This window comes from Pristiophorus japonicus, chromosome 21, assembly GCF_044704955.1.
Source record: "Pristiophorus japonicus isolate sPriJap1 chromosome 21, sPriJap1.hap1, whole genome shotgun sequence".
Taxonomy (NCBI): domain Eukaryota; kingdom Metazoa; phylum Chordata; class Chondrichthyes; family Pristiophoridae; genus Pristiophorus; species Pristiophorus japonicus.
Window position 1 is genome coordinate 43,166,629 of NC_091997.1, and position 27,009 is coordinate 43,193,637.

The window sequence follows — 27,009 nt, forward strand, 5'->3', positions numbered from 1 at the left end:
GATGTAAAAGATTGAGGGGACTCAAGCATATTGTAATTTCGCTTATAAATCACATTGGTCCAAAATACCGTAATCTTTGAAACCACATAATTGGTTTGTGTCCAGATTACGCGTGTATCTGGGGGCAAATGCGGAGGAAACTGCAGGCCACTATTAACAACTGAAGGGACTTAATTTACTCCTGGCAGCACACTGATTGCTGTGTTTGTGTAGAATCCCTTGGTGCACAATTCCAACAAGCTAACACTGCTTTAAAATAGCACAAAATAATTTCACTCAAATATTTTAGCCAGGGAGGCACCAGAGAAGATTAAATCCCTCTATAAGTAGTTAAAAGGACTAAGAAAGAAATAGCTTTGAACAATCAGAAACTGCTTGCAATCATTTGCAGCAACCTCCTCCAGTCCCTCCACTAATTGGAAAAGTTCTTATTGCATTTTATCATCAAGTGAGCTGGAACGGCGATGTGATAATCTGATTCATAATCAGTAGCTAAATTAATTGGCAAGTAGACGATTATATGCAAAATATAAGCTTTCCTAAGGTTCCGCACTGTAGACTCGTGACTAAAGTCTGAGCATGTGGACTAGTAGCAGAATGGATAGTCGTGGATAGCCCCGACCAGCGAGAGACCATCAGCGGCAGGTCGGGGCCATAAAAGGAGCAGCGGCCCCTGGACAACATGGCTGTGTACCACTGCAAGGTACAGCGCGAGCTGGTGCCGGAGGGTGATGGCAGTGAAGAGGGACCTCAGTGATTGGAGCGTGGGCAGGTACAGCAGGAGCGGCGAGGTCGGGGCGACGGAGCGGCGAGAGATTGTAGAGGGACGTGATCGGGGCCCAGGAGAGGCATGAGTTCGGGGCCCAGAAGAGGCGTGGGCTCCAGGGCAGCACGGGCCAGCCCACACTGCGATATGTGTGCGCACTAGGCCCGTGCAGCAGAGCAGGTCTCCAGTTGTCTTGGTTAATCCTTGCCACTGGACCAAGACCTAACTCTGTCGAGGCCGTGTGGTGGTTGGTGTGCAACGGCCACCACACGTTAAGAAAATCCACGCACAGACATCTTCCACCCTTCATGATGTAGTTCTGGATCTGGAATATTGGGTCCTTCATTGAAACGCCTGTGAACTCATCCCTTTTTGGTGTGGAAGCAAGTCATCCTCATTTCGAGGGACTGCCTATGATGATGATGAGGATAGCAAGAAAACAGAGAGTAGGGGTTAAGGGTAGTTCATCAGACTAGCAAAAGATGGGAGGTGGTGTTCCACAAGGATCGGTGCTGGGACCACTGTTCTCCATTTACATAAACAATTTGGACTCGTGAATTGGAAATACAATTCCAAAATTTGTGGATGTCACCAAACTGGTGGGTATAGTTAATACAGAGGACTGTGGCAAACTACAAGAGGCCATTAATAAACTTATAGAATGTGCGTGTATTTGGCAAAAGAATTTCAATGTAGTTTAGTGTGAGGTGGTGCATTTTGGCCGGAAGAATAGGAAGGACACATGCACCTTGGATAACAAGAGTCTAAATGGGGTAGAAGAGCTGAGGGTTCTGGGGGTACAGACACACAAATCACTAAAAGTAGCGACACAGGTTAAAAAGGTCATAAAAAATAGCAAACAAAGCGCTGGGATTCATTTCTAGAATTAAAAAGCAGAAAAGTTATATTAAACTTGCATTGAACGTTGGTTAGACTACACCTGGAGTACTGTGAACAGTTCTGCTCTCTATATTCTAAAAAGGATATAGAGGCACTGAAGGAGGTGCAAAAAAGATTGACTAGAATAATACAGAACTGAGAGGGTATATCCATCAGGAAAGATTCAACGGCTGGGGCTTTTTTCTCTAGAAAAGAGCAGACTGAGCGGGTGACCTGATATAGATTTTTAAGATTATGAAAAGGTTCGATCGGGTGGATGTAGAGAAGATGTTTCCACTTGTGGGGAGAGACCAGAACTAGGGACCAGAAATATGAGATAGTCACTAATAAATCCAATGGGGAATTCAAAAGAAACTTCTTCACCCAGAGAGTGGTGAGAATGTGGAACTCGCTACCACAGGGAGTGGTTGAGGCAAATAGCAGCGATGCATTTAAGGGAAAGCTAGATAAACACATGAGGAAGAAAGGAATAAAAGGATATGCTGATAGGGTGAGATGAAATAGGGCGGGAGGAGGCGCGTGTGGAGCATAAACACCGGCACAGATCGGTTGGGCCAAAGAGCTCATGTCTGTGCCACGCATTCTATGTATGCTTCTTTTAAAAAAGAATTCACACCCTTTAAAAAAAGACATTCATTTTTATACATTTTCTACGACCTGAAACAAAGATTATTTGTGATCCAGTGCTTTCAACAAGACAAGTCAAAAAACAAATCGTTCGTATTTATTTAAAATGTAAGGGATGATTTAAAAAAAAAGTCATTTACAACAAGTAAACAGTTCCTTCGATATTAAATAATCCCATCAACTGCACAGCAAAGCTTTCTTTGAAATACAGACATTTATTATTAGTGCATAAAAAAATTATCCATTCATGTTCTTTTATAGTCTCTGAAATATAATGTATGCATTTCTTTTACAATCCATTTATACACACTTGTTATCTTTTAAGTTTACACTTTGGGTCTTGAATAGGCTTTGAGCACATGGGAAATCTGCTCTGAATATGATTAGATACAAAGAAAAATAAACAAAGTAATGCAGGAGGTCACTGCTGAAACATGGCTTTTGACAAAGTGTAGAATGGGGAACATCTCCACTGAGACCAACGTAGGCACAATCTCGCTACGTTGGCTACTCTGGGCAATGGGACAGATAGGCTGCACTGTGGTGCCTGTCAGGGTAAACTAACCATCGGATCACACGAGTTATGCAGAGAAAGCTTCCTGCTTCAGAATACTGTCATTGACTTCCTATGACACAAAATATTTACAAAAAACAAGTTATAAAATACCATACTGACTATACGAGCTGCCTTTACATATAAGCCACACCCCTAACTCAAAGCCTGCCCCAGAAAAAAAAGGATCGTGCCAATAAGCCATACCACCATTTCAAACTGATCTTTTTCCCTCCGTTTTCAAACGGTGCAGGCCTATAAGTGGTTAAGAACTTTCATGGTAGTTTATGTTAAATACAGTGAGGAGCCTTTTGCGTGTTCTGTTTTTCTTTATCAGATAACAGGCATCTTGAACAGGTTGACCATCCAATGCCAATATGATCACTAGCATCAAACGGGAGGGGTAATTTTGTGAGGTTCGGCTCCTGACTTGGGGCCTCACTGGAGGGAGTGCGGTTCGGGTCGGAGATTGGGCTGTAACACCATCGGGACAAACCTGTGCTTCCCATTGAGCAAGGCTCTGCACCAGGACAGAGCTGTGCAAACTTACCCGAGATGTCCCGCACAAATACTTTATTACGGGTCAGCCCGTCTATGTCACCCACAACTCATTCTCACTGCATCACCTGCTGTATCCAAGCCTCCCTCATTCTGTCTGTACCCTCAGCTTTACCTCACTTCTCCATTTCAATCTCATCTCAGCTTTCTTAGGCCAGTTCCTCCCTCAGCTGTGCCTCACTGTGTTTCAGGTACAACCAGTGCTCAAACCAGATCGCGAGGTACCAGTCTGCATGTTGCACTAACAGGAAAGCCACAGGTACAGGCTTTAACACCACCTGTCAGAGTATTAATTCATACTTTCCTAGTTTTGCTGGAGAATCTATGGTACAAATACTGGACATAGATCTGCAGGGGCTAAACAGAACAGGCTCGAGAGGCATCATTTGCCAATAGTCCGTCTCTACTTCGGCTGCAACGTAATCAACCCCAGTTACACCATCTCGATTGTGGCTTCACTCTCGTATGATCCACTCAACAACAACAATTGGCATTTATATAGCACCTTTAACATAGTAAAATATCCCAAGGCGCTTCACAGGAGTGTAAACAGGCAAAATTCCGGCACCACTCCATCTGTTCTAGCTCAAACAGCCAACGTAGTTGCAGGGGTACCAATGTAGCCTCATGATCCAGTCCCCATTGCTCTGAGTGCACTTGGCCTCTCTCAGCTACATGTACACCGGATGGAAATATCCTCCCTCACAGCCTGGCAGTGTGAAGTCAAATCAAACGCACAACTCCTCTGGATTTGCTCATCCCTTTTGCAGATCCTCCTTTAGTTACACCGAAACAGGACATGCTGATGTGAATGAGTCTGAAGTGACTACTTCATGATAATTTAAAAGAAAGATTTACAACCTCATGTACAAGTAGAAAAGGATTTACAGTGATCCATAATGGTTGTAACTGCTGCAAGAAATAATGCCACAATTTAGATTTCTAAGTGCAATCTAGTTCGGATATATCCTTCAGAAAAAGTAAAAAATAATATAGTACAAAAATACGGAGATGTAAAAAACATTTATCCAGTGGTAGGTGCTTGCTTTGGGTACCAGGGACCGAGTGACCTTGATAACAATGTGTTCAGCTTCATCACTGATATAAAGCGATTGGGTTGTGTATCTTAAATGAGCATCCAAGAAGGTCTACCATGACTTCCGACATCGTAACATGACGATCGAGGAAACAGGCCCTGAAATTCAGAGGGGGTTCTCTTGATCTCCCGTCATAATTCTCACAGGAGGTCGATGGAACGACCCAGGGAAACGGTCAAACAATCATGTCCTCAGGGGGCGGTTACAGCAGTAGACATCCATGGAATTTCAGGCTGTCTGTAAAATACCGAGTCTTGATACCGATTTTTTGCAGCAGCCCTTTTGTGTTGAGCCAATTTTCTCCCCTCCGCTCTAAATTCCAATCAGGAGTGGGAATGGGCTGGATGCTCTCCTCCCTAGCCCAGGGGATTTGGAGACCAATTGTAAGGTTCCGATTGCTGTTCTGGCTGAGATCAGGGCTCAGTCCTGCACCCTGGTGGTGACTTCGCCTACAAGGCCTTCAGAACAGCCTCAAAGTCCCTTTCTTAAACAGGTTTTAGCTTCAATCTGGAACTAGATGTGAAATGAACTACTCTTGCACCCGAGGCTTATTGATCCAGATATGGGATGGGAAGGTGCTCAACTCGCCTTCCACTTACTTGCGGAAGCCTGATTTTCAGTGGTGTGTTCGAGCCAAACCCAATACAATGGCCCTCCAAGCCTTCAGCTATTCACTGGATGAAGCACCTCATGCTAGACTCCCCAAACTACACAACAGATATAGGTTCACTCTTATAGACTCTCATTATTCATGGCATCAGAGAATTTTGAAAAGAGATGATATAATTACACACTTTTTTAAATAATTAGCAGAGCCAAATACCGTCCCATGTTACAGAATGATTGGGGGGTATCAATTGTCCCTTCCGTCACTACATCTCTGTTGGTAAACTCCGCGAATTGGAGTGATCTTTATAAACTGGAATAAAGGTGTTCACATCTTCATGTCACAGAGTCCAGCTCAGCCCCAACCCTGAATGTGTTTTTTTAGTCTCCATTTGATTGTCTGTGTATCATTGAAAATACTCCTGATAATTTCCAGGCAGTTTTTAAATTTCTGTCTTAAATGCAGAATGTGCAAAGCAGGATGTCTAAAGCAATGCAGTTTATGTAAGTATCACCAGCTAACCAATAAACACTTCCCGTTCTGCATCAGTCATTAACCAGGAGAAACCCAGTGGGGGAGTCAGGCATTGTGCTGTTCGGGGGAGTGGGGAGGGGGTTAGGGGAAGTCCCTTCATCAAGGGAGAAGTGTGACAAGTCATATCTACCCATTACAATTTCTCGCACATTCACCAATTCTGCACCTTTATTAATTTAGCCGTGTTTGGGATCTTACGGCCTTGGGCCACTAGTCCGGGGCTCCCAGAGACACTTCCGCTGGATAATGATCGAATTCAAGCCGTCGAATCCCACTGTGCGTACAAAAGGGGCAACTTATTAAGCTGGGATTGCTGTATGGTACAGAGCTACTGGCTGCAAGTTCACCTGTGGTGCCCGCTCGTTCACCCAGACATTTATCTGCCCCCCCTCTCCCCCTCCCCTGACAGCTCAGACAACTGGTTATAACGCGACTTCTCCTGTCACGCGAAGATTCTGCTCTTCGATCCTCTTCCGACCACTTTTCCTCATGGCATCTGCTCTTCTATATGGCTGGTTGCGTAGATCTGCAGGAGAGAGACGAGCATGGAGTGAGCACAAGTGGAGAAGAATGGGAGAGCAACAGCAGCTTCGGGACTCAAGCGCTCCTCATATCGATTACATGAAGACTTTTCCTTATTTTAAATGAGATTTAGCACACAAAATTCACATCTTTTTTTAAAAGAAGAAATTGACGAAACATGACGTGCTAATTCATTTCATATTGAAGCATTAAAGGTCCATTAGATGTGGCACCATCCAGTATGCAGTATAGTCATAGCTCAATGGTTAGCACTCTCGCCTCCGAGTCAGAAGGTTGTGGGATTAGGTCCCACTCCAGGGACTTGAGAACAAAATCTAGGCTGCCACTCCAGTGCAGTACTGAGGCAGTGCTGCATTGTCGGAGGTGTCATCTTTTGGATGAGATGCAGGCCTCGTCTGCTCTCTTAGGTGGATGTGAAAGATCCCACGGCACTATTTCGAAAAAGAGCAGGGGAGTTCTCCCCGGTGTCCTGGCCAATATTTATCCCTCAACCAACATCACTAAAACAGATGATTTGGTCATTATCACATTGCAGTTTGTGGCAGCTTGCTGTGCCCAAAATTGGCTGCCACGTTTCCTACAGTGACTACGCTCCAAATGTACTTCAATGGCTGTAAAATGCTTTGGGGCACCTCGAGATTGTGAAAGGCGCTATATAAATGCAAAGCTTTCTTCCAAAAGAAAGCAGACCAAGTTCAACTCGCTGATCAATGCGGAGTTCGCTGATCTCAGCCAAGGCAGCCATTGCCGATACAATTGGCCTCAGCACCTCTAGGATATTGACGACAAATGGGGTCCCCACTCCTATTCTGTCATCGAGTGACCCCAGCTAGAAAATATGGATGCCAGGTGAAGCCAGATCAAGCCACATGATGTCTCTTCAAATCAAATAGCTGGTCAACATAAGGACTGTTCACTTGGGTGAGGTACCACCAGACCCTCTGAATTTCTTTTATTCATTCACAGGATGTGGGAGTCACTAGCCAAGCCAGCATTTATTCCCATCCCTTGAGGAAGTGGTGGTGAGCCGCCTTTTTGACAACTGAGTGGCTCGCTAGGCCATTGCAGGGGGCAGTTAAGCGTCAACCACATTGCTGTGGGTTTGGAGTCACGTGTAGGCCAGACCGGGTAAGGATGGCAGATTTCCCTCCCTAAAGGACCAGGTAGGTTTTTACGACAATCCGGTATTTTCATGCTCACCATTACTGAATTTAAATTTCCCCAGCTGCCGAGGTGGATTTTGAACATAAGAACATAAGAAATAGGAACAGGAGTAGGCCATACGGCCCCTTGAGCCTGCTCCGCCGTTCAATAAGATCATGGCTGATCTGATCATGGACTCAACTCCACTTCCCTGCCCGCTCCCCATAACCCCTTATCGTTTAAGAAACTGTCTATTTCTGTCTTAAATTTATTCAATGTCTCGGCTTCCACAGCTCTCTGAGGCAACGAATTCCACAGATTTACAATCCTCTGAGAGAAGACATTTCTCCTCATGTCAGTTTTAAAAGGGCAGCCCCTTATTCTAAGATCATGCCCTCTAGTTCTAGTCTCCCTCATCAGTGGAAACATCCTCTCTGCATCCACCTTGTCAAGCCCCCTCATAATCTTATACGTTTCGATAAGATCACCTCTCATTCTTCTGAATTTTAATGGGTAGAGGCCCAACCTACTCAACCTTCCCTCATAAGTCAACCCCCTCATCCTCGGAATCAACCTAGTGAACCTTCTCTGAACTGTCTCCAAAGCAAGTATATCCTTTCGTAACTATGGAAACCAAAACTGCACACAGTATTCCAGGTGTGGCCTCACCAATATCTTTTATGGCTGTAGCAAGACTTCCCTGCTTTTATACTCCATCCACTTTGCAATAAAGGCCAAGATACCATTGGCCTTCCTGATCACTTGCTGTACCTGCATACTAACCTTTTGTGCTTCATGCACAAGTACCCCCAGGTCCCTCTGTACTGCGGCACTTTACAATCTTTCTCCATTTAAATAATAACTTTCTCTTTGATTTTTTCTGCCAAAGTGCATGACCTCACACTTTCCAACATTATACTCCATCTGCCAAATTTTTGCCCACTCACTTAGCCTGCCTATGTCCTTTTGCAGATTTTTTGTGTCCTCCTCACACACTGCTTTTCCTCCCATCTTTGTATCATCAGCAAACTCACGACTCCAGATCATTGGCCCAGGCTTCAGGATTATTAGTCCAGTAACATTACCACTATGCTACCTTTCCCGTAAAAACAAGAGTTCGCAAGACAAGATTAGAACATTGGAAGATTTGAACACTGCCATTTGGAGCGTCCATAAAAGTAATGATGGCATCAAAAGGACAAATTAAAAAGGCCAAATTTGTCTTCATCTGCTCAATATAAGATTCAGAAGTTCTTGTCCCTCCAACACTGGCAATATTCTTAGAAACAGAATGCTGCACGAGTTTTCTCATCTAAAAACTTAAACTGGCCGTTGAGGTTCATGCTTGAAACAAGGCAGAATAATGATGAAAACTGTCCTTATAGAGAGGACTACACTATTGGCCCACTGATTGCTGTGCCCTGTACCAGAGACGGGAGACATTTGAATTTGTACACAGAGGGCGGATTGGTGGCTTATCATTACTAAAAGGTCCTCATCAGTTAAGGCACGGAACCTAATCTAACCCACTAAAAGAGTCACATTTATATTGGGCCAACAATTCTGGCCTCGCTGGGTGCGTACGAAGTGCACACGGACCCCGGCGAGGCCTCGCAAAAGCGTTTTTTCGCATGTGTCGAAAACCGGCTTTTCCGATCTGTCAAGATTTCTTTTGACAGATCGAATGCATCCCCGGGAGAAGGACATCCGCGTGGGAGAGATTGGACTATTTTCCCAACACATGTCCAGCGAATGTCCTTCAAACTTTTATGCCTGGTAAAAGCAGGCTTATAGTCAGTCTGCTTGTACCAGTGAAACACTTTTAAAACATGTAAAAATAAAATGTAACCATTCATTTTTATATTAAAAACCCTGTCCATAAGGTAAGTTTATTAAAACATATTTAAAAAAATTCAAAACAATATATATTTTTTTCTAAAACATTTAATTTCAATTAATTTTAAATATGAGACTTTACTCCCCCCTCATGCACAGAGCAAATCTCCCCCCGAATATACTGGAATTTATTCTAGCAAAAAAGTAACACAGTTTAATTGATTGTTTGATGTTATTTTAACTTCAGGTATAAGAGAACATTCCAAGAAGCAGGTAGAGATTTTAGACTCTGCACTGCTATACCCATTCGTGCACCAGCGTGGCGGTCCTGACCTGCGAGAGACCATCAGCGACAGGTCCAGGCCATAAAAGGAGCGGTGGCAGTGTACCACTTCAAGGTACGGCATGAGCTGGTGTAGGAGGGCGATGGCAGCGAAGAGGGACATCATCAAGGTCCAGGTCGGTGATTAGAGCATGGGCAGGTACAGCAGGAGCGGCGAGGTCGGGGTGAAGGAGCGGGATGTGATCGGGGCCCAGGAGAGGCGAGGGCCCAGGGGCAGCACGGGCCAGCCCACACTGCGATATGTGTGCGCACTAGGTCCGTGCAGCAGAGCTGGTCTCCAGTCGTCTTGGGTAATCCTTGCCACTGGACCAAGACCTAGCTCTGTCAAGCTCGTGTGGTGGCTGGTGTGCAACGGCCACCACACGTTAAAAAAATCCACGAACAGGCATCTTCCACTCTTCAACATGTAGTTCAGGACCTGGAATATTAGGTCTTCATTGAAACACTTGTGAACTCATCCCTTTTTGGCGTGGAAGCAAGTCATCCTCATTTCGGGGGACTGCCTATGATAATGACCAGGCTTAATGAAGCATTCTGATGTTTTCAACAGAAAGTTAGTTTGGGGACAGAATCTAAGTGCATTTTCCATCCTGCATTTACATCTTCTCCCCAGACCCTGGAGCACGAGTTCAAAACATGCCCATCAAAGTGCGTCAGGGGGTTCATCGGAGAGTACCTTACAAATCTCTCCACCTATCCAGGAGGTCCCCGGATCACCTGTGTGAGCTCCAACAGTTCCCGACTCCAAGGGAAATCGCCTCACTGCACGACTTCTTTGCTATGTCCGCAGTGGGGAGAGGGCATAAGTAACTCAGGAATCCCCAGGACACAAGATATGGCAATAAGACCAACGGTACAGGTCCGACAGCAACATTGATTGCAGTGCACTGCAGCAGACTTTCGAATATAGCATTGAGCCAGGGGGCGGTTCGATTACCTGTCACCATAAAAAAGGGACTGGAATTCTACCTGAATCAGAGTGTACATCATTTAATCTGTCATCAGGCACGTTTTTTTGCAACATAATTGGAAATGTAGCGTTAATATTGATACTGCAGTACCTCGACAGACGTTAGACTAAGCTTGGTTATTGTAACACAGGTTACAGCAAAGTTGGGTCTTGTGGTTATGCTCCATATGCATCCACGATAATAATCTGTACATTTAGCTTTGTTCGATAGTCAGACCGAGTCCTTGATACGCAAATATGAGTAACTGATAACATTTGACACCTGACAACTTCTTCATTCAAGCTCCTCACATGAACATCAGCCAGCCAAAGTTGTACTTGCAACAAAAAATTCCTGTTATCTACAATAACATTTAGATTAAAAGAGTTACACAGATATTGTACAACTCTGTATTCAACAATGCTGCAAACTCAGACACAGAAACAGCCCCATCACACAACAACCAATCAACACTATCAGGCTGGTACACACATACACGCACACGCAAACCTGACACACAACCTGGCCCGACCCCGACACAAGACCCGACCCCGACCCCGACACATGGCCCGACCCCGACACACGGCCTGACCCACGACCCACAACCCGACCCCGACACAAGACCCGACCCCGACACACGGCCTGACCCCGACACACGGCCCGACCCACGACCCACGACCCGACCCCGACACACGGCCCGACCGCGACCCCGACACACGGCCCGACCCACGACCCGACCCCGACACACGGCCCGACTCACGACCCACGACCCGACCCCGACACAAGACCTGACACCGACCCCGACACAAGACCTGACACCGACCCCGACACAAGACCCCGACACACGGCCCGACCTACGACCCACAACCCGACCCCGACACAAGACCCCGACACACGGCCCGACCCCGACACAAGACCCTGACACACGGCCCGACCTACGACCCACAACCCGACCCCGACCCCGACACACGGCTCAACCCACAACCCGACCCCGACACACGACACACATGACCAATCCCCAACGCTAACACTCAGAACAGATTATGCAGCCTTTCAGCTCATTATTCAGTTCATTAGAGTTCAGTCCTCTTTGAAAGTTATAAGTAAAATAATATCACAGACCTTGAGGCTTACCTGGAAGTGTCATGCCTGCTAAGTTGCGAACAGCAGGAGGGGAGGAGCGCAGAGCAGACAAGCAGCACACAGAGGCGGGAAGCAAAGCCAGGCGACAGCGGCAGCCCAGGTGCTAGGCAACAGTGTGCTTGGTGAAGAGCAGCTATAGGCAGCGGAAACACAGCACTCAGAAGCAGAAACCTCAGACAGCACACATCGCAGCAACAGGAGCAATCTGCAAAGATACTGATAGAAGTAGCACCAGGGCAGTTTAGATGAAAATAAGAACAAGATGTTATTCAATGTAAATGGGATGTCTTCATGCCCTCTAGCTATCACTTTTCAGCCAACGATGAGTGATTTAAAGGTTATACTATTTTGGAGCACAAGTCTGCAATTTGAGGCCTGGTGTACCACAGTGGCTCTCTCGTTATGAAGCAGTCTGTGTATCTCTGCATACAAGAGGATCTCGGCCTTTTTAATATTAACAACTTGCATTTATATAGTGCCTTTATCATAGCAAAACGTCCCAAGGTGCTTCACAGGAGTGTTATCAAACAAAATTTGACACCGAGCCACATTAGGTCAGATGACCAAAAGCTTGGCCCAAGAGGGAGGTTTAAAGGAACGAGTTAAAGGAGAGAGAGGTAGAGAGGCGGAGAGGTTTAGGGAGGGAATTTCAGAGCTTGGGGCCTTAGGCAGCAGAAAGCACTCTGCCAATAGGGGAACAGGATTGAATTGGAGGAGCGAAGAGATCTCGGACGGTCAGGGCTGGAGGAGGTTACAGAGATAGGGAGGTATGAGGCCATGGAGCAATTTGAAAAAATGGACGAGAGTTTTAAAACTGAGGCTTTGCCAGACTGGGAGCCAATGTAGGTCAGTGAGCACAGGGAGTGATGTGTGAGCGGGTCTTGGTGCGAGTTAGGACACGGGCTGCCGAGTTTTGGATGAGCTCAAATTTATGGAGGGTGGAAAATGGGGGTCGGAGTGCGTTGGAATAGTCTAGTCTAGTCTAGACTCAAGTCTAAGGTAACAAAGGCATGGATGAGGGATTCATCAGCACATGAGCTGAGGCACGGCTCCTCAAAACATCAATGATCATACTTATTATAAGAATAAAGCAATGTCATTGTTTGTGGGACCTTAGTGTGCACAAATTGGCTACCGTGTTTTCTACATTACAAACTGTAACTACACTTCAATAAATTTCTTAATTGGCGGTAAAGAGCTGCGGAACTTCCTGAGATCATGAAAGGCGAGAATAAATGCAAGTCTTTCTTCCTATTTCCCAGCAGTTGTTGGATTGCCATTGAGAACAGTGGATCCATGCACACTATGGGATGAACTCATTCAGCAGAGAGCCGGGGTCACCTCTTGGTCTGCTGGCTGTAACCTGTCTCCTGATCTACTGGAGAACCCACTTCCTAACTCAGCTTCTGCATCAACTGGTGGAGGGAGCGCTCTTGCTGCTCGTCAAACCAATTAGACGTCAATACGTCGGGCGACCAATACAGAATGTGGCACCAAAGAGGTTCGCTGACCTCCAGCACAGAGAGCTCATCGGGGCCAATTATATTTCACAGGAGGAATTCATTCAGTTATGTCATCCATTCCTTTCAGTGCAGAAAGCTAGAAATATTGCCGTGCAATTTTAGTAGTGAAACATTTCAGTATGAGATTACCTTTGCCTGATATTGTAATGCATGCATTAATCTCCATTAAATTAGATAACATAATTTCACACTAACATTGTATTATGTAAATCCTAACCTATTCTTATTTTTTAGCACTTTTGATGATTTGCAAATTATCCCATTAAACCACCTGAAGAATACAACCAAGATTTTATATGGATCTGCTACATCAACCTTAATGCTACTGACAATGCGTTTTGCTCCAATGTGTATGTAGGTTTGTGCTGATGAAAAATGATGATATTCCCTGCTGGAATGCTAATGAAGGAAATGTTAATATTATAGCTCGTTTACCTAGTGAAAGTGCAGAGCTCGCTAAGGCGGACTTTCATCGTTAAACGAGGCGTCGTACAAGAGGCGAGAAGAGCGTTTGGCAGTCCGTGCGGTGAAGGGGACAGTCTTCAGCGCTGCCCAGGACAGTCCCGTCAGGAAGTGCACAGAGCGAGAGAGAGAGATAACGAGTGAGAGAGAAAAGAAACAAAGCATGACAGAAATAAAGAACAAGAGTTAGAAACAGAAGAGAATGTGATGGAAATAGTGAAAGTGAAAGATATAGAAGAGAGACAGAGAGGGAGATGAGCAACAGGAAAGAGAGAGCAGAAGACAGACAGGGCACAGGGAGGGAAATAAAGAGCAAAAGGAGACAGTGAGAGTCTCGGAGGCAGTTTTCAGCCAAACATTTTAACAATTAGTGAGAAGCAGTTAAACTTTTTCCTTACACCAAAAATTTGAAACAAGAAATCTTTTGTAATAATGGAAGTATTTGGAAAACAAGCTGTTGCATTAGAATGCTTCACGCATCTCACATTTAAATAAGATTCTGGAGCAGTTATGAAACCACAGGGCCGTGATTGGTCGATTACTGAACTCCTGGAACAACTCCCTCCAACAGCTTCGCTCAAATCAACACAAACAGAGACCAGCTTGGATGTGAGTGACCTTGGAACTGATCCATGGTTCAAACACCCTTTATATTAACAATTTGACATTTGAGTTAAAATTTGACTTTGTGAACCCTCAGCCAGCGGGGAGGAAAGCCGCAGTCTCCTGGGGCTGCTCAGCTCACACATTGTGACACTGAAATAAACTCTAATATTACAGCTATAAAGTCACCTGTGCTTCAGCAATAGTGCCATTACGATAATACTCGAATATTAATGGCTAAACACATTAAACACAATTTTACCTCTTTCTTCTTTCTTGGTCTCTGACCTTTTTTTAAAAAAATGTAAGCATTATTATTTTTCTATACTGCATCCTCTCTGTTCTACCTTTCCCCAAGTTTAAAATCTATCACGCATCTTCTTTGCTCATGCTTTTCCAACCCATGGTCTATTTGGGACGGTTGGAGTTTCCTTCTGTACCAGGGGTTGCCATTGGCTGAAAAGTGGCCGTTTCCCAGCCTCAATAGCTCAACGTTTGATACAGTCGCACTGTAGGCGCAACCAGTTGGGAAGAGGACTGGGCCATTTAGCCCCTCGAGCCTTGCTCCGCCATTCAATGGCTGATCTGTACCTCAACTTAGTTTACCCATCGTAGCTCCGCAATCCCTTTGATACCTTCGCCGAACAGAAACCGAATGATCTCAGTCTTGAGTGCTCCAACTGTCCCCCTGCACCCACTGCCTTTTGGGGAGTGAATTCCTGATTTCTACAAACTTTTCAATGCAAAATATCTTGTCCCAACTAGGACTGCTGTTGAGTAACCTGACAGAGCCTGTACGATACTCAATGTCTTTTCGTTTGGGTGTGGGGGGGCGGCGTTAAGTCACTGATCTCCACCTATTTTAAGACATTAATCTTTCAGTTTTCTTTCTCCAGTTTCGTGTGCCGGCCAGTTTTGTGATTCTCTCTCTCGGTGAAGTACCTGTGATAATATCCTCAATTGCTCCATCCTTGCCCTCGTACACCATTCTCTCCTTCCCCTGCTGCTTCTTCTTCAACTCGGCCATTAAGTCCATGTGAGGGGCCTTATTCTTACTGGGAAGAGGCTAGAGAGAAAGTTGAGAGTTCACTTACCACACTGCTGTGAAATGTGAGTTCAAAATCATCACGAAAATTTTTTTTTTTTAAAACTGATAATTTGAAATCACTCATTTTGGAAAATAGCATTCAGGCCTAGTGATAATTCCTCCTTTTTAATATTTCCCTGGTGTGTTTATATATTATATACTAGCAGACATCCTGTGGCGTTGCTCACACTAAGATTCGGGGCAGGCTGTTTGCGAAGGTCAAGAAGATTACATCATGTTGAGTTCTGTGTTCTTTTAAAGCTGGAAGTCTGTTAAGCAAATACTGGGGTCATACCAGGTCAATTGAGACTCTTGCTGTTAAGTCAACAGTGGGTGAATTATACAGATGACAATCAAGAAACTGCAGACACCCAGGGGTAGAAATTGGTATGCCTTGTGCCCAATCTTTCGGGTACAAAGAATCCCAATTTAGTAGTGGGATGAGCTACGCCGAAGCTGCACAGCCATTGGCCCCACTGCTAAATTCGTAGGGTCCATTATTTTTTTTTTTAGGCGTCCTGGATTTTGAAGGACCGCTCTGCAAAACTAGTCACCAATAAGCGGGGCAGGTATCCAGATTCTTCAGCGGTGTCTGCAACCATCAACCACACATTTATAAAAAAGCCACTCTATGAAGTCAGGAGTGTTCCCCCCAACACCACAGTCCTAACAATCCTGCCCCCCCACCCACCCACCGCCTGCATTGTCGGCAGGGCCGGTGCTCCGAAATTCAATTCTGGAGAAGGGCAAGCTTCCTACGGAGGTCCAACAGTTGCTGGCAGCTCGTCTGCAATGTTCAGCTGAGGCCCGAGACCCAATGTAGGGCCAGCCTTGGGCCTCCCTGTTTGGTGTATGCTGCTCACACAGGGTCTTTCTGGGCCCAGCACAGACTAAATTCTGCCCGCCAGACTTCTATATGTGTTTCTCGGGTGAGTTTTTTTTTTGATACTTTGCTTGGACTTTGGACACAGAAAATTAAGTTATACTTGAAGTGCGACAGACTGTACTGTTTTTATAACCTTACTACAGGTAAGACTCTTTGGTTTTAGGGTTTAGTCGCATTGCGCTGTGCCCAACCCCAGCTAAACGAATAAGTGGTGGCCCATTCCCAGACATTTGACCATACCACAGTACCACAGGTAGCAGCATGTGCTGCTTCAGGAGGGCGACGGCTGACTACAGTGCGGGCAGGTACAGCAGGAGCGGCGAGGTCAGGGCAAAGGAGCGGCAAGAGTTCGTAGAGGGATGTGATCGGCGCCCAGGAGAGGCGAGAGTTCGGGGCCCAGAAGAGGCGAGGGCCCAAGGGCAGCACGGGCCAGCCCACACTGTGATATGTGTAGCAGAACTGGTCTACTGTCGTCTTGGGTAATCCTTGCCACTGGATCAAGACCTAGCTCGGTCAAGCCCATGTGGTGGCTGGTGGGCAACGGCCACCACACGTTAAAAATTCCACACACAGGCATCTTCCACCCTTCAGGATGTAGTTCGGGATCCGGAATATTAGGTCCTTCATTGCTACACCTGTGAACCCTTTTCGGCGTGGAAGCAAGTCATCCCTGTTTCGAGGGACTGCCTATGATGATGAGCGCTGACTGGTGCTGCTGTGCTCAGTCATGCAGACATGGAATCCAAGCTCATGGCCACAATTCCTCAATGTGACTTACCAATTCCAGTCACACTATGTTAGGGGACGTTGAGGAGAGTGTCAAGAAGTGGACTCCATTTTTTGGAGGGGTAGCCCTATATTTCTTCAATTTTTTTAATATACTCGTCTTTTTGCTATTTCTGGTCCGTGTGCTTTCAGCAATGAAGGGAGAGGTAGGTAGGCCTCCGCCCTTACTACTAAATCAGTTGCTAGGAGACAGGCCAAGAGGAGCCCAGTGATGGTGGCTTTTGTATCAATTTCTATCCCAAGTTGGCCTCCTTCATCAATATCAGCAATATATAGAATGAATGTCCCCTCCTTGTTTAATTAAAATAATAATTCTACATCCAAGTTTTCCCAAACAACTTTAAAAAAAACCCCACACCATCAGTAAAAAAAAATCCTGATTAGTAAAAGCTTCAAATGAGAGGCCCTACCTTGCCATCTGGCTGGTCTTTTTTGGAAAGTGAATTTTTATCGTCCGTGCCCTGGGTCGTCACTGTCTCCTGCTTCTTGCGGAGCTCGTTCTCCTGCTCAGCTTGCTGAGGACCATTCACAAACAGACACGGGCATCAGTTATTGCCACGGATCGATCGGCTTTGCACAGTTCCTTCATAACATCAATCGACAGCGGTTTTCATACCCTACACTTCTTTTTCCTTCCAATGTTGCATAGAATCACACAGCACGGGAGGAGGCCATTCAACCCATCCTGCCTGCATCGGTTCATTGAAAGAGCTGTCCAATTAGTCCCACTCCCCCGCTCATTTCCCCATTGACCCGCTAATTTTTCCTTTTCAAGTATATATCCAATTCCATTTTGAAAGTTACTATTGACTCTGCTTCCGACCGCCCTTTCAGGCAGTGCATTCCAGATCATAACAACTCACTGCATGAAAACATTTCTTCTCATCTCCCCTCTGTCTTTTTTTGCCAATTATCCTAAATCTGACCCCTCTGATTACTGACCCCCTTGCCAATGGAAACAGATTCTCCTTACTTATTCTATTGAAGCCCCTCCTAATTTTGAACATCTACATTAAATCTCCCCTTCACATTCTCTGCTCTAAGGAGAACAATCCCAGCTTCTCCAGTCTCTTCACATAACTGAAGTCTCTCATCGCTGGTATCACTCTATCTCTGCTTTTTATTCTCTTTTCTCTCATGAATAAGAACATAAGAAATAGGACAGGAGTAGGCCACCTGGCTCCTCGAGCCTGCTCCGCTATTTAATGCGATCATGGCTGATCTGATCACTTCCCTGCCCACTCCCCATAACGCTCGACTCCCTTACCGCTCAAAAATCTGTCTATCTCCGCCTTAAATATATTCAATGATCCAGTCTCCGCAGCTCTCTGAGGCAGAGAATTCCATAGATTTACAACCCTCTGAGAGAAGAAATTCCTCCTCATCTCAGTTCTAAATGGGCAGCCCCTTATTCTGAGACAATGTCCCCTGATTTTATTTTCAATGAATGTGTTGACTCATGCTGGGGTACAAATCCACAGTCAATGCAAGCCTCCAGTATCTCACCTAAGTAGCCATTCTTCTTGTCAATGAATACTTGATCAGCTATCCAATTCCACTGGGCTGGTATCCGCATAACCGAACCCTATCCTGCCCATAATCTTACATTGACATACACCCACTAGCCAACAAGGATCACTGGATCAAGAGAAGGAACCCTGGCAGCTTTGCTCCCTTTCCTAATCCAGAGATAATGAAGCCAACCGTTACATTCAGTTGCAGCCCTTAGACAAGAGAAACAGACTCTGAACAAACTGGGGTTGGGACCTTTCTCGTGAGTTGAATGCAAGTTATTGGACCTATCAAGTGAGCTGGTAGGCCAGCACTATTTTCAGCTAAGCATATTCATAATCACACGCAAATTCACTAAATTGCTTTTCACATTTGACATTGCTTCACTTGGATAAAGATAGTTAATTTTTAAATATCAGAGGCACCATTTATCCCATTCATAAAGCACATGGGGAATTTTCAACACTGCTGTTTTGCGGGGGTTGGGATCTGTAGAAGGTTAATGGCATTGTGGGGCTCGATGGATGCCCTGCCAGTTATTCCTGTCCATAAATGGGGTGAGCCCTCTGCCATGAGCCTTCCACTCAACGGGCGAGAGCAGTACCAACAGGTGGCTGAGTTAAAGGCTGACTTTTGGCAAGGGAGTTATCCCTGGTGTCGTGGCCAATATTTATTCCTCAATCAACATAACATTAAAAAAACAGGTTATCTGGTCATTATTACGTTGCTGTTTGTAGGAGTTTGCTGTGTGCAAATTGGCTGCTGCGTTTCCACATTACAACAATGACTACACTCCAAAAGGACTTCGGCACTTTGAGACGTCCGGCGGTCGTGAAAGGCGCTATATAAATTCAAGTCTTTCTTTCTTCTTCACAACAATCAAACACTCCACCATTAATATCAGATAAGAATTTGTAGGAACACAAAATTACCATTTGATCCAAAAAAAACATCCTTTTTCTCAGATTAAGTCAACCTTCTCAGGACATTCCTTAATCCCTTCCCTCTCCAGAAATGCACCCAATTGCCTCTTGAACTCATTGAAATGGTTCACTTAAGTGCTCTTCCTTGATAACTTCCACAACTCCTTAGTCCTTGACAGAAAAAGTCCGACCTGGAAACCCTCCTTACTCCCAACTTTCCAAGTTGTTTTAGAAATCTAACTGGATTTAAGGTCTCCTATGTGGAGTCCAGAGGGTTGGAGCGATCAGCGATTCACCATCACCTCCACCAAGCCACTCTTTTCCATTTTGTTCAGGGAGAATTAACAAATTGTAAAAATTGCCCAAAGAGGATAGAATTATAATGAAGGCAACATTTACTAGGAGATTACTATAGGTTGGGAAATTTTTGACCATTGAATTCTTCTTTAAACTGTGCTTCATTAAGATAACTCTGTGATTGACCAGAACTGAGCTTCACAAAATAAATAAACATTCTGTGGCGACCATTAAAGTCAAATCAGCACAGATCCTTCTGGTGGACCCAGAGTAAACAAGTTGCTCGGTGTTCTGTTCTATACCTTGTAGGCCTTGATGAACCTCACAAAGAACGGGTAGAACATGGATGGAGGCATCGTTTTAATATCTTCACCAAAGTACTCAATGACAGACTGGTAAGCCTCCTGTGGGACAAAACAGTGCAAACAAGGTTAGTCTCTGAAGCAGCAATTGGAGCAGTAATGATCAACAATGGCCCTGAAATCCCGGCCTCGCCAGGTCAGTGAGGGGCACGTGCGGGGCGTGTGCGGGGTGCGTGCGGGGCGTGTGCGGGGTGCGTGCGGGGTGTGTGCGGGGTGTGTGCAATGCGCATGCGCCGAAAACCAGCTTTTTTGACCTGTCAAATCTCTGGCTTGACAGATCCTCCGCATCTCGGAGAGAAGAACCGGGATTTCAGTGCCATTAAATTAAAACAAAGTCAGTCCCTAATTAGCACTTTCACTGGGGTCAATAAAGTCTCCCTGTGAATACCTTTGTTTTCTCTCGGAATCTGCAGCAAATCCCTAACCCGCAACCTTCACCATCTCAATTTTAGGCAGTCCCTCATATCGAGGATGACTTGCTTCCATGCCAAAAAGGGATGAGTTCACAGGTGTTTCAATGAAGGACCTAATATTCCAGATCCTGAACTACATGTTGAAGGGTGGAAGATGCCTGTACGTAGATTTTTTTTAACGTGTGGTGGCCGTTGCACACCAGCCACCACACGGGCTTGACAGAGCTAGGTCTTGGTCCAGTGGCAAGGATTAACCAGGAAGAATGGAGATCAGTTCTGCTGCACGGGCCTAGTGCGCACACATATCACCGTGTGGGCTGGCCCGTGCTGCCCCTGGGCCCCGGTCACGTCGCTCTGCAATCTCTCGCCGCTCCTTCGCCCCGACCTCGCCGCTCCTGCTGTACCTGCCCTTGCTCCAGAAGGACAAGGGCAGCAGGCGCATGGGAACCTCACCACCTCCAAGACAGACACTATCCTGACTTGGACATATATCGCCTTTCTTTCATCATCGCTGGGTCAAAAGCCTGGAATGTCCCTCCCTAACAGCACTGTGGGAGTACCATCACCACACGGACTACAGCAGTTCAAGAAGGTGGTTCACCACCACCTTCTCAAGGGAATCTAGGCATGGGCAATAAATGCTGACCTTGCCAGCAATGTTCACATCCCAAAAATGAGTTTCAAAACAAGGATACAGCACTACAAAGATACCCAATCGAAAGAGTACTGCACGACAGCAAATCCCGATAGAAAATTAAATGCATCAAGTAAATTAATTTTTATTCACCGAATACTTCCTATTGGACAGTGCAGTTCCATGGTTTTGATTACAGTTGCAAGAAACTTGTTTTGACTGAGCTGGATTAGTTCATTGGGTAAATGTCCTGGGTTGTATGGGACTTTACCATGTCAAAAAGGTGTCAGATTCGATGCTAATATCAGCTGGGGCGATGGTGTGCTCTCAGTGTTACTGAGCGAGGATTGGAGGAAAAAAACAAACAGTCAGAGTTCCCACGCCTGATCACTTCGCAGTAACTCCCACTAGAAGTATGTGTGCATCAGCATTAGGTCAGGGAGAGACTGAACTTAGCTGTGATGCTTCCACAGCTCAATAGCCTGTATACTCGTTGCCTGGGCTCACAGAGAAAGGATGGCTGGTGACAAGGAGGAAGAACTTCTTCTCTCAGAGGGTCATGAATCTTTGGAATTCTCTACCGCAGAGAGCTGTGGAGGCTGGGTCATTGAATGTATTTAAGGTGGAGATAGACAGATTTTTGAACGATAAAGGTAGTCAAGGGTTATGGGGAGCGGGCGGGAAGTGGAGTTGAGGCCAAGATCAGATCAGCCATGATCTTACTGAATGGCAGAGCAGGCTCTAGGGGCCAGGTGGCCAACTCCTGCTCCTATTTCTTATGTTGTTATGTCCAGTAGGGATGTAGACACGTGAACTCAAATTGGTATTGCCCCTGGGCACTGAAGCTGATGGTACCATCCATGGCTAAAATTGGTTACCTCAGGACATTGCTGCTTTGCACAATTCAGTACTACAGTAACAAGGGCATTTGTTGTCAGGGCAGTCGGGGAGCTTACAGACCGCCCTTTGGGTAGGCCGGCCGACACCCACCTGTGCGGTTTTGCTGTCCTTCTGTAATTTGTCAACTTTCTCAGAGTTGCTGCTCAGGAATTCTTTCAGGAGTAAACTGGTATCCTGGACCATAAACGCCTTCCGCGTGAGTTCCATGCCCTGGTTTAAGGATCGCACGTCCTGTATAACATTCTCCAGTGACACTGTGATAGAAACAGCAAGTGGGAAAACCTGAGAAACGTTTGCACATTTCATCAAGAAAGACGCTGGCAATAGAACGAGAGCCAGGTACAATTTGTGGGGCACAATCATAGTAACAAATGCAACATCTTGCATTATACAGCATCGTTAATGTGGCAAAACGCCCCAAGGTGTTTCACAACCAAACTAAATTTGACACCGAGCCACCTGAGGAGATAGTAAGGCAGGTGACCGACAGCTTGGTCAAAGAGGTGGGTTTTAAGGAGCGTCTTAAAGGAGGAGACTGAGGTAGCGAGACGGAGAGGTTTAGAGAGGGAGTTCCGGAGCTTAGGTCTTAAGCACCTGAAGGCACGACCGTCAATAGTGGAGCAATGAAAATCAGAAATGCGCAAGACGCCACAATTAGAGGAGCCCAGAGATCTCGGAAGGGCTGGAGACTTTGACAAAGATAGGGAGGGGCGAGGCCATGGAGGCATTTGAAAACAAGGATGAGAATTTTAAAATCGAGGCATTGCTGGACCAGTAAGCAATGTAGGTCGGCGAGCACAGGAGTGATGGGTGAACGGGACTTGGTGCGGGTTAGGACACGGACAGCAAAGTTTTGGATGAGCTCAAGTTGTACCCTAAATATTGCTCCCCCTGATTGGTGTACCTTAATCACCACTCCCCCTGATTGGTGTACCCTAATCATTGCTCCCCCTGATTGGGGTACCCTAATCACCACTCCCCCTGATTGGTGTACCCTAATCATTGCTCCCCCTGATTGGTGTACCCTAATCATTGCTCCCCCTGATTGGTGTACCCTAATTATTGCTCCCCCTGATTGGTGTACCTTAATCACCACTCCCCCTGATTAGTGTACCCTAATCATGGCTCCCCCTGATTGGTGTACCCTAATCACCACTCCCCCTGATTGGTGTACCCTAATCATTGCTCCCCGATTGGTGTACCCTAATCATCACTCCCCCTGATTGGTGTACCCTAATCATCACTCCCCCTGATTGGTGTACCCTAATCATTGCTCCCCCTGATTGGTGTACCCTAATCATTGCTCCCCCTGATTGGTGTACCCTAATCACCGCTCCCCCTGATTGGTGTACCCTAATCATTGCTCCCCCTGATTGGTGTACCCTACTCTCTGCTCCCCCTGATTGGTGTACCCTAATAATTGCTCCCCCTGATTGGTGTACCCTAATCATTGCTCCCCCTGATTGGTGTACCCTAATCATTGCTCCGCCTGATTGGTGTACCCTAATCACCGCTCCCCCTGATTGGTGTACCCTAATCATTGCTCCCCCTGATTGGTGTACCCTAATCACTGCTCACCCTGATTGGTCTATCCTAATCATTGCTCCCCCTGATTGGTATACCCTAATCATTGCTCCCCCTGATTGGTGTACCCTAATCAACGCTCCCCCTGATTGGTGTACCCTAATCATTGCTCCCCCTGATTGGTGAACCCTAATCATTGCTCCCCCTGATTGGTGTACCCTAATTATTGCTCCCCATGATTGGTGTACCATAATCATTGCTCCCCCTGATTGGTGTACCCTAATCATTGCTCCCCCTGATTGGTGTACCATAATCACCGCTCCCCCTGATTTGTGTACCCTAATCATTGCTCCCCCTGATTGGTGTACCCTAATCATTGCTCCCCCAGATTGGTGTACCCTAATCATTGCTCCCCCTGATTGGTGTACCTAATCACTGCTCCCCCTGATTGGTGTACCTAATCACTGCTCCCCCTGATTGGTGTACCTAATCACTGCTCCCCCTGATTGGTGTACCTAATCACTGCTCCCCCTGATTGGTGTACCTAATCACCTCTCCCCCTGATTGGTGTACCCTAATCATTGCTCCCCCTGATTAGTGTACCCTAATCACTGCTCCCCCTGATTGGTGTACCCTAATCACCACTCCCCCTGATTGGTGTACCCTAATCATTGCTCCCCCTGATTGGTGTACCCTAATCACCGCTCCCCCTGATTGATGTACCCAAATCATTGCTCCCCCTGATTGGTGTACCTAATCATGCTCCCCCTGATTGGTGTACCCTAATCATTGCTCCCCCTGATTGGTGTACCCTAATCACCACTCCCCCTGATTGGTGTACCCTAATCATCGCTCCACCTGATTGGTGTACCCTAATCACCGCTCCCCCTGATTGGTGTACCCTAATCATTGCTCCCCCTGATTGGTGTACCCTAATCATTGCTCCCCCTGATTGGTGTACCCTAATCACCGCTCCCCCTGATTGGTGTACCCTAATCATTGCTCCCCCCAATTGGTGTACCCTAATCACTGCTCCCCCTGATTGGTTACCCTAATCACCGCTCCCCGATTGGTCTGCCCTAATCGCCACTCCCCCAGATTGGTGTACTCTAATCGCCACTCCCCCAGATTGGTGTACCCTAATCATTGCTCCCCCTGATTGGTGTACCTAATCACTGCTCCCCCTGATTGGTGTAACTAATCACTGCTCACCCTGATTGGTGTACCTAATCACCACTCCCTCTGATTGGTGTACCCTAATCATTGCTCCCCCTGATTGGTGTACCTAATCACTGCTCACCCTGATTGGTGTACCTAATCACTGCTCCCCCTGATTGGCGTACCCTAATCACCGCTCCCCCTGATTGGTGTACCCTAATCACCGCTCCCCCTGATTGGTGTACCCTAATGATTGCTCCCCCTGATTGGTGTACCTAATCATTGCTCCCCCTGATTGGTGTACCCTAATCATTGCTCCCCCTGATTAGTGTACCCTAATCATTGCTCCCCCTGATTGGTGTACCCTAATCACCGCTCCCCCTGATTGGTGTACCCTAATCATTGCTCCCCCAGATTGGTGTACCCTAATCATTGCTCCCCCTGATTGGTGTACCTAATCACTGCTCCCCCTGATTGGTGTACCTAATCACTGCTCACCCTGATTGGTGTACCCTAATCATTGCTCCCCCTAATTAGTGTACCCTAATCATTGCTCCCCCTGATTGGTGTACCCTAATCATTGCTCCCCCTGATTGGTGTACCCTAATCACTGCTCCCCCTGATTGGTGTACCTAATCACTGCTCCCCCTGATTGGTATACCTAATCACCACTCCCCCTGATTGGTGTACCCTAATCATTGCTCCCCCTGATTGGTGTACCCTAATCACTGCTCCCCCTGATTGGTGTACCCTAATCACCACTCCCCCTGATTGGTGTACCCTAATCATTGCTCCCCCTGATTGGTGTACCTAATCACTGCTCCCCCTGATTGGTGTACCTAATCACTGCTCACCCTGATTGGTGTACCCTAATCATTGCTCCCCCTAATTAATGTACCCTAATCATTGTCCCCCTGATTGGTGTACCCTAATCATTGCTCCCCCTGATTGGTGTACCCTAATCACTGCTCCCCCTGATTGGTGTACCTAATCACTGCTCCCCCTGATTGGTATACCTAATCACCACTCCCCCTGATTGGTGTACCCTAATCATTGCTCCCCCTGATTGGTGTACCCTAATCACTGCTCCCCCTGATTGGTGTACCCTAATCACCACTCCCCCTGATTGGTGTACCCTAATCCTTGCTCCCCCTGATTGGTGTACCCTAATCACCGCTCCCCCTGAATGGTGTACCCTAATCATTGCTCCCCCTGATTGGTGTATCTAATCATTGCTCCGCCGATTGGTGTACCCTAATCATTGCTCCCCCTGATTGGTGTACCCTAATCATTGCTCCCCCTGATTGGTGTACCCTAATCATCGCTCCCCCTGATTGGTGTACCCTAATCATTGCTCCCCCTGATTGGTGTACCCTAATCATTGCTCCCCCTGATTGGTGTACCCTAATCATTGCTCCCCCTTATTGGTGTAACCTAATCATTGCTCCCCCTGATTGGTGTACCCTAATCATTGCTCCCCCTGATTGGTGTACCCTAATCACCGCTCCCCCTGATTGGTGTACCCCAGTCATTGCTCCCCCCAATTGGTGTACCCTAATCACTGCTCCCCCTGATTGGTGTACCCTAATCATTGCTCCCCCTGATTGGTGTACCCTAATCATTGCTCCCCCTGATTGGTGTACCCTAATCATCGCTCCCCCTGATTGGTGTACCCTAATCATTGCTCCCCCTGATTGGTGTACCCTAATCATTGCTCCCCCTGATTGGTGTACCCTAATCATTGCTCCCCCTTATTGGTGTACCCTAATCACCGCTCCCCCTGATTGGTGTACCCTAATCACCGCTCCCCCTGATTGGTGTACCTTAATCATTGCTCCCCCTGATTGGTGTACCCTAATCATTGCTCCCCCTGATTGGTGTACCCTAATCACCGCTCCCCCTGATTGGTGTACCCTAATCATTCCTCCCCCTGATTGGTGTACCCTAATCACCGCTCCCCGATTAGTGTGCCCTAATCGCCACTCCCCCAGATTGGTGTACCCTAATCGCCACTCCCCCAGATTGGTGTACCCTAATCATTGCTCCCCCTGATTGGCGTACCTAATCACTGCTCCCCCTGATTGGTGTAACTAATCACTGCTCACCCTGATTGGTGTACATAATCACCACTCCCCCTGATTGGTGTACCCTAATCATTGCTCCCCCTGATTGGTGTACCTAATCACTGCTCACCCTGATTGGTGTACCTAATCATTGCTCCCCCAAATAGGTGTACCCTAATCGCCGCTCCCCCAGATTGGTGTACCCTAATCATTGCTCCCCCTGATTGGTGTACCTAATCACTACTCCCCCTTGATTGGTGTACCCTAATCACCACT

General features: G+C 46.5%; 1 protein-coding gene across 1 annotated transcript in view; it reads right to left on the bottom strand.

Annotated features, from left to right (window-relative positions):
* Positions 1 to 2,455: 2,455 nt before the first annotated feature.
* LOC139233974 (formin-like protein 1) overlaps positions 2,456 to 27,009 on the bottom strand; it is a 279,898-nt gene continuing 255,344 nt past the window's right edge. The window contains exons 23-27 of the mRNA XM_070864712.1: positions 22,079 to 22,242; positions 19,982 to 20,083; positions 17,358 to 17,462; positions 15,131 to 15,254; positions 2,456 to 6,168 (exon numbers count right to left, since the gene is read on the bottom strand). Coding sequence (XP_070720813.1) covers positions 6,065 to 6,168; positions 15,131 to 15,254; positions 17,358 to 17,462; positions 19,982 to 20,083; positions 22,079 to 22,242 — 599 coding nt within the window. The 3' untranslated portion in view covers positions 2,456 to 6,064. The remainder of the gene's footprint in view (positions 6,169 to 15,130; positions 15,255 to 17,357; positions 17,463 to 19,981; positions 20,084 to 22,078; positions 22,243 to 27,009) is intronic.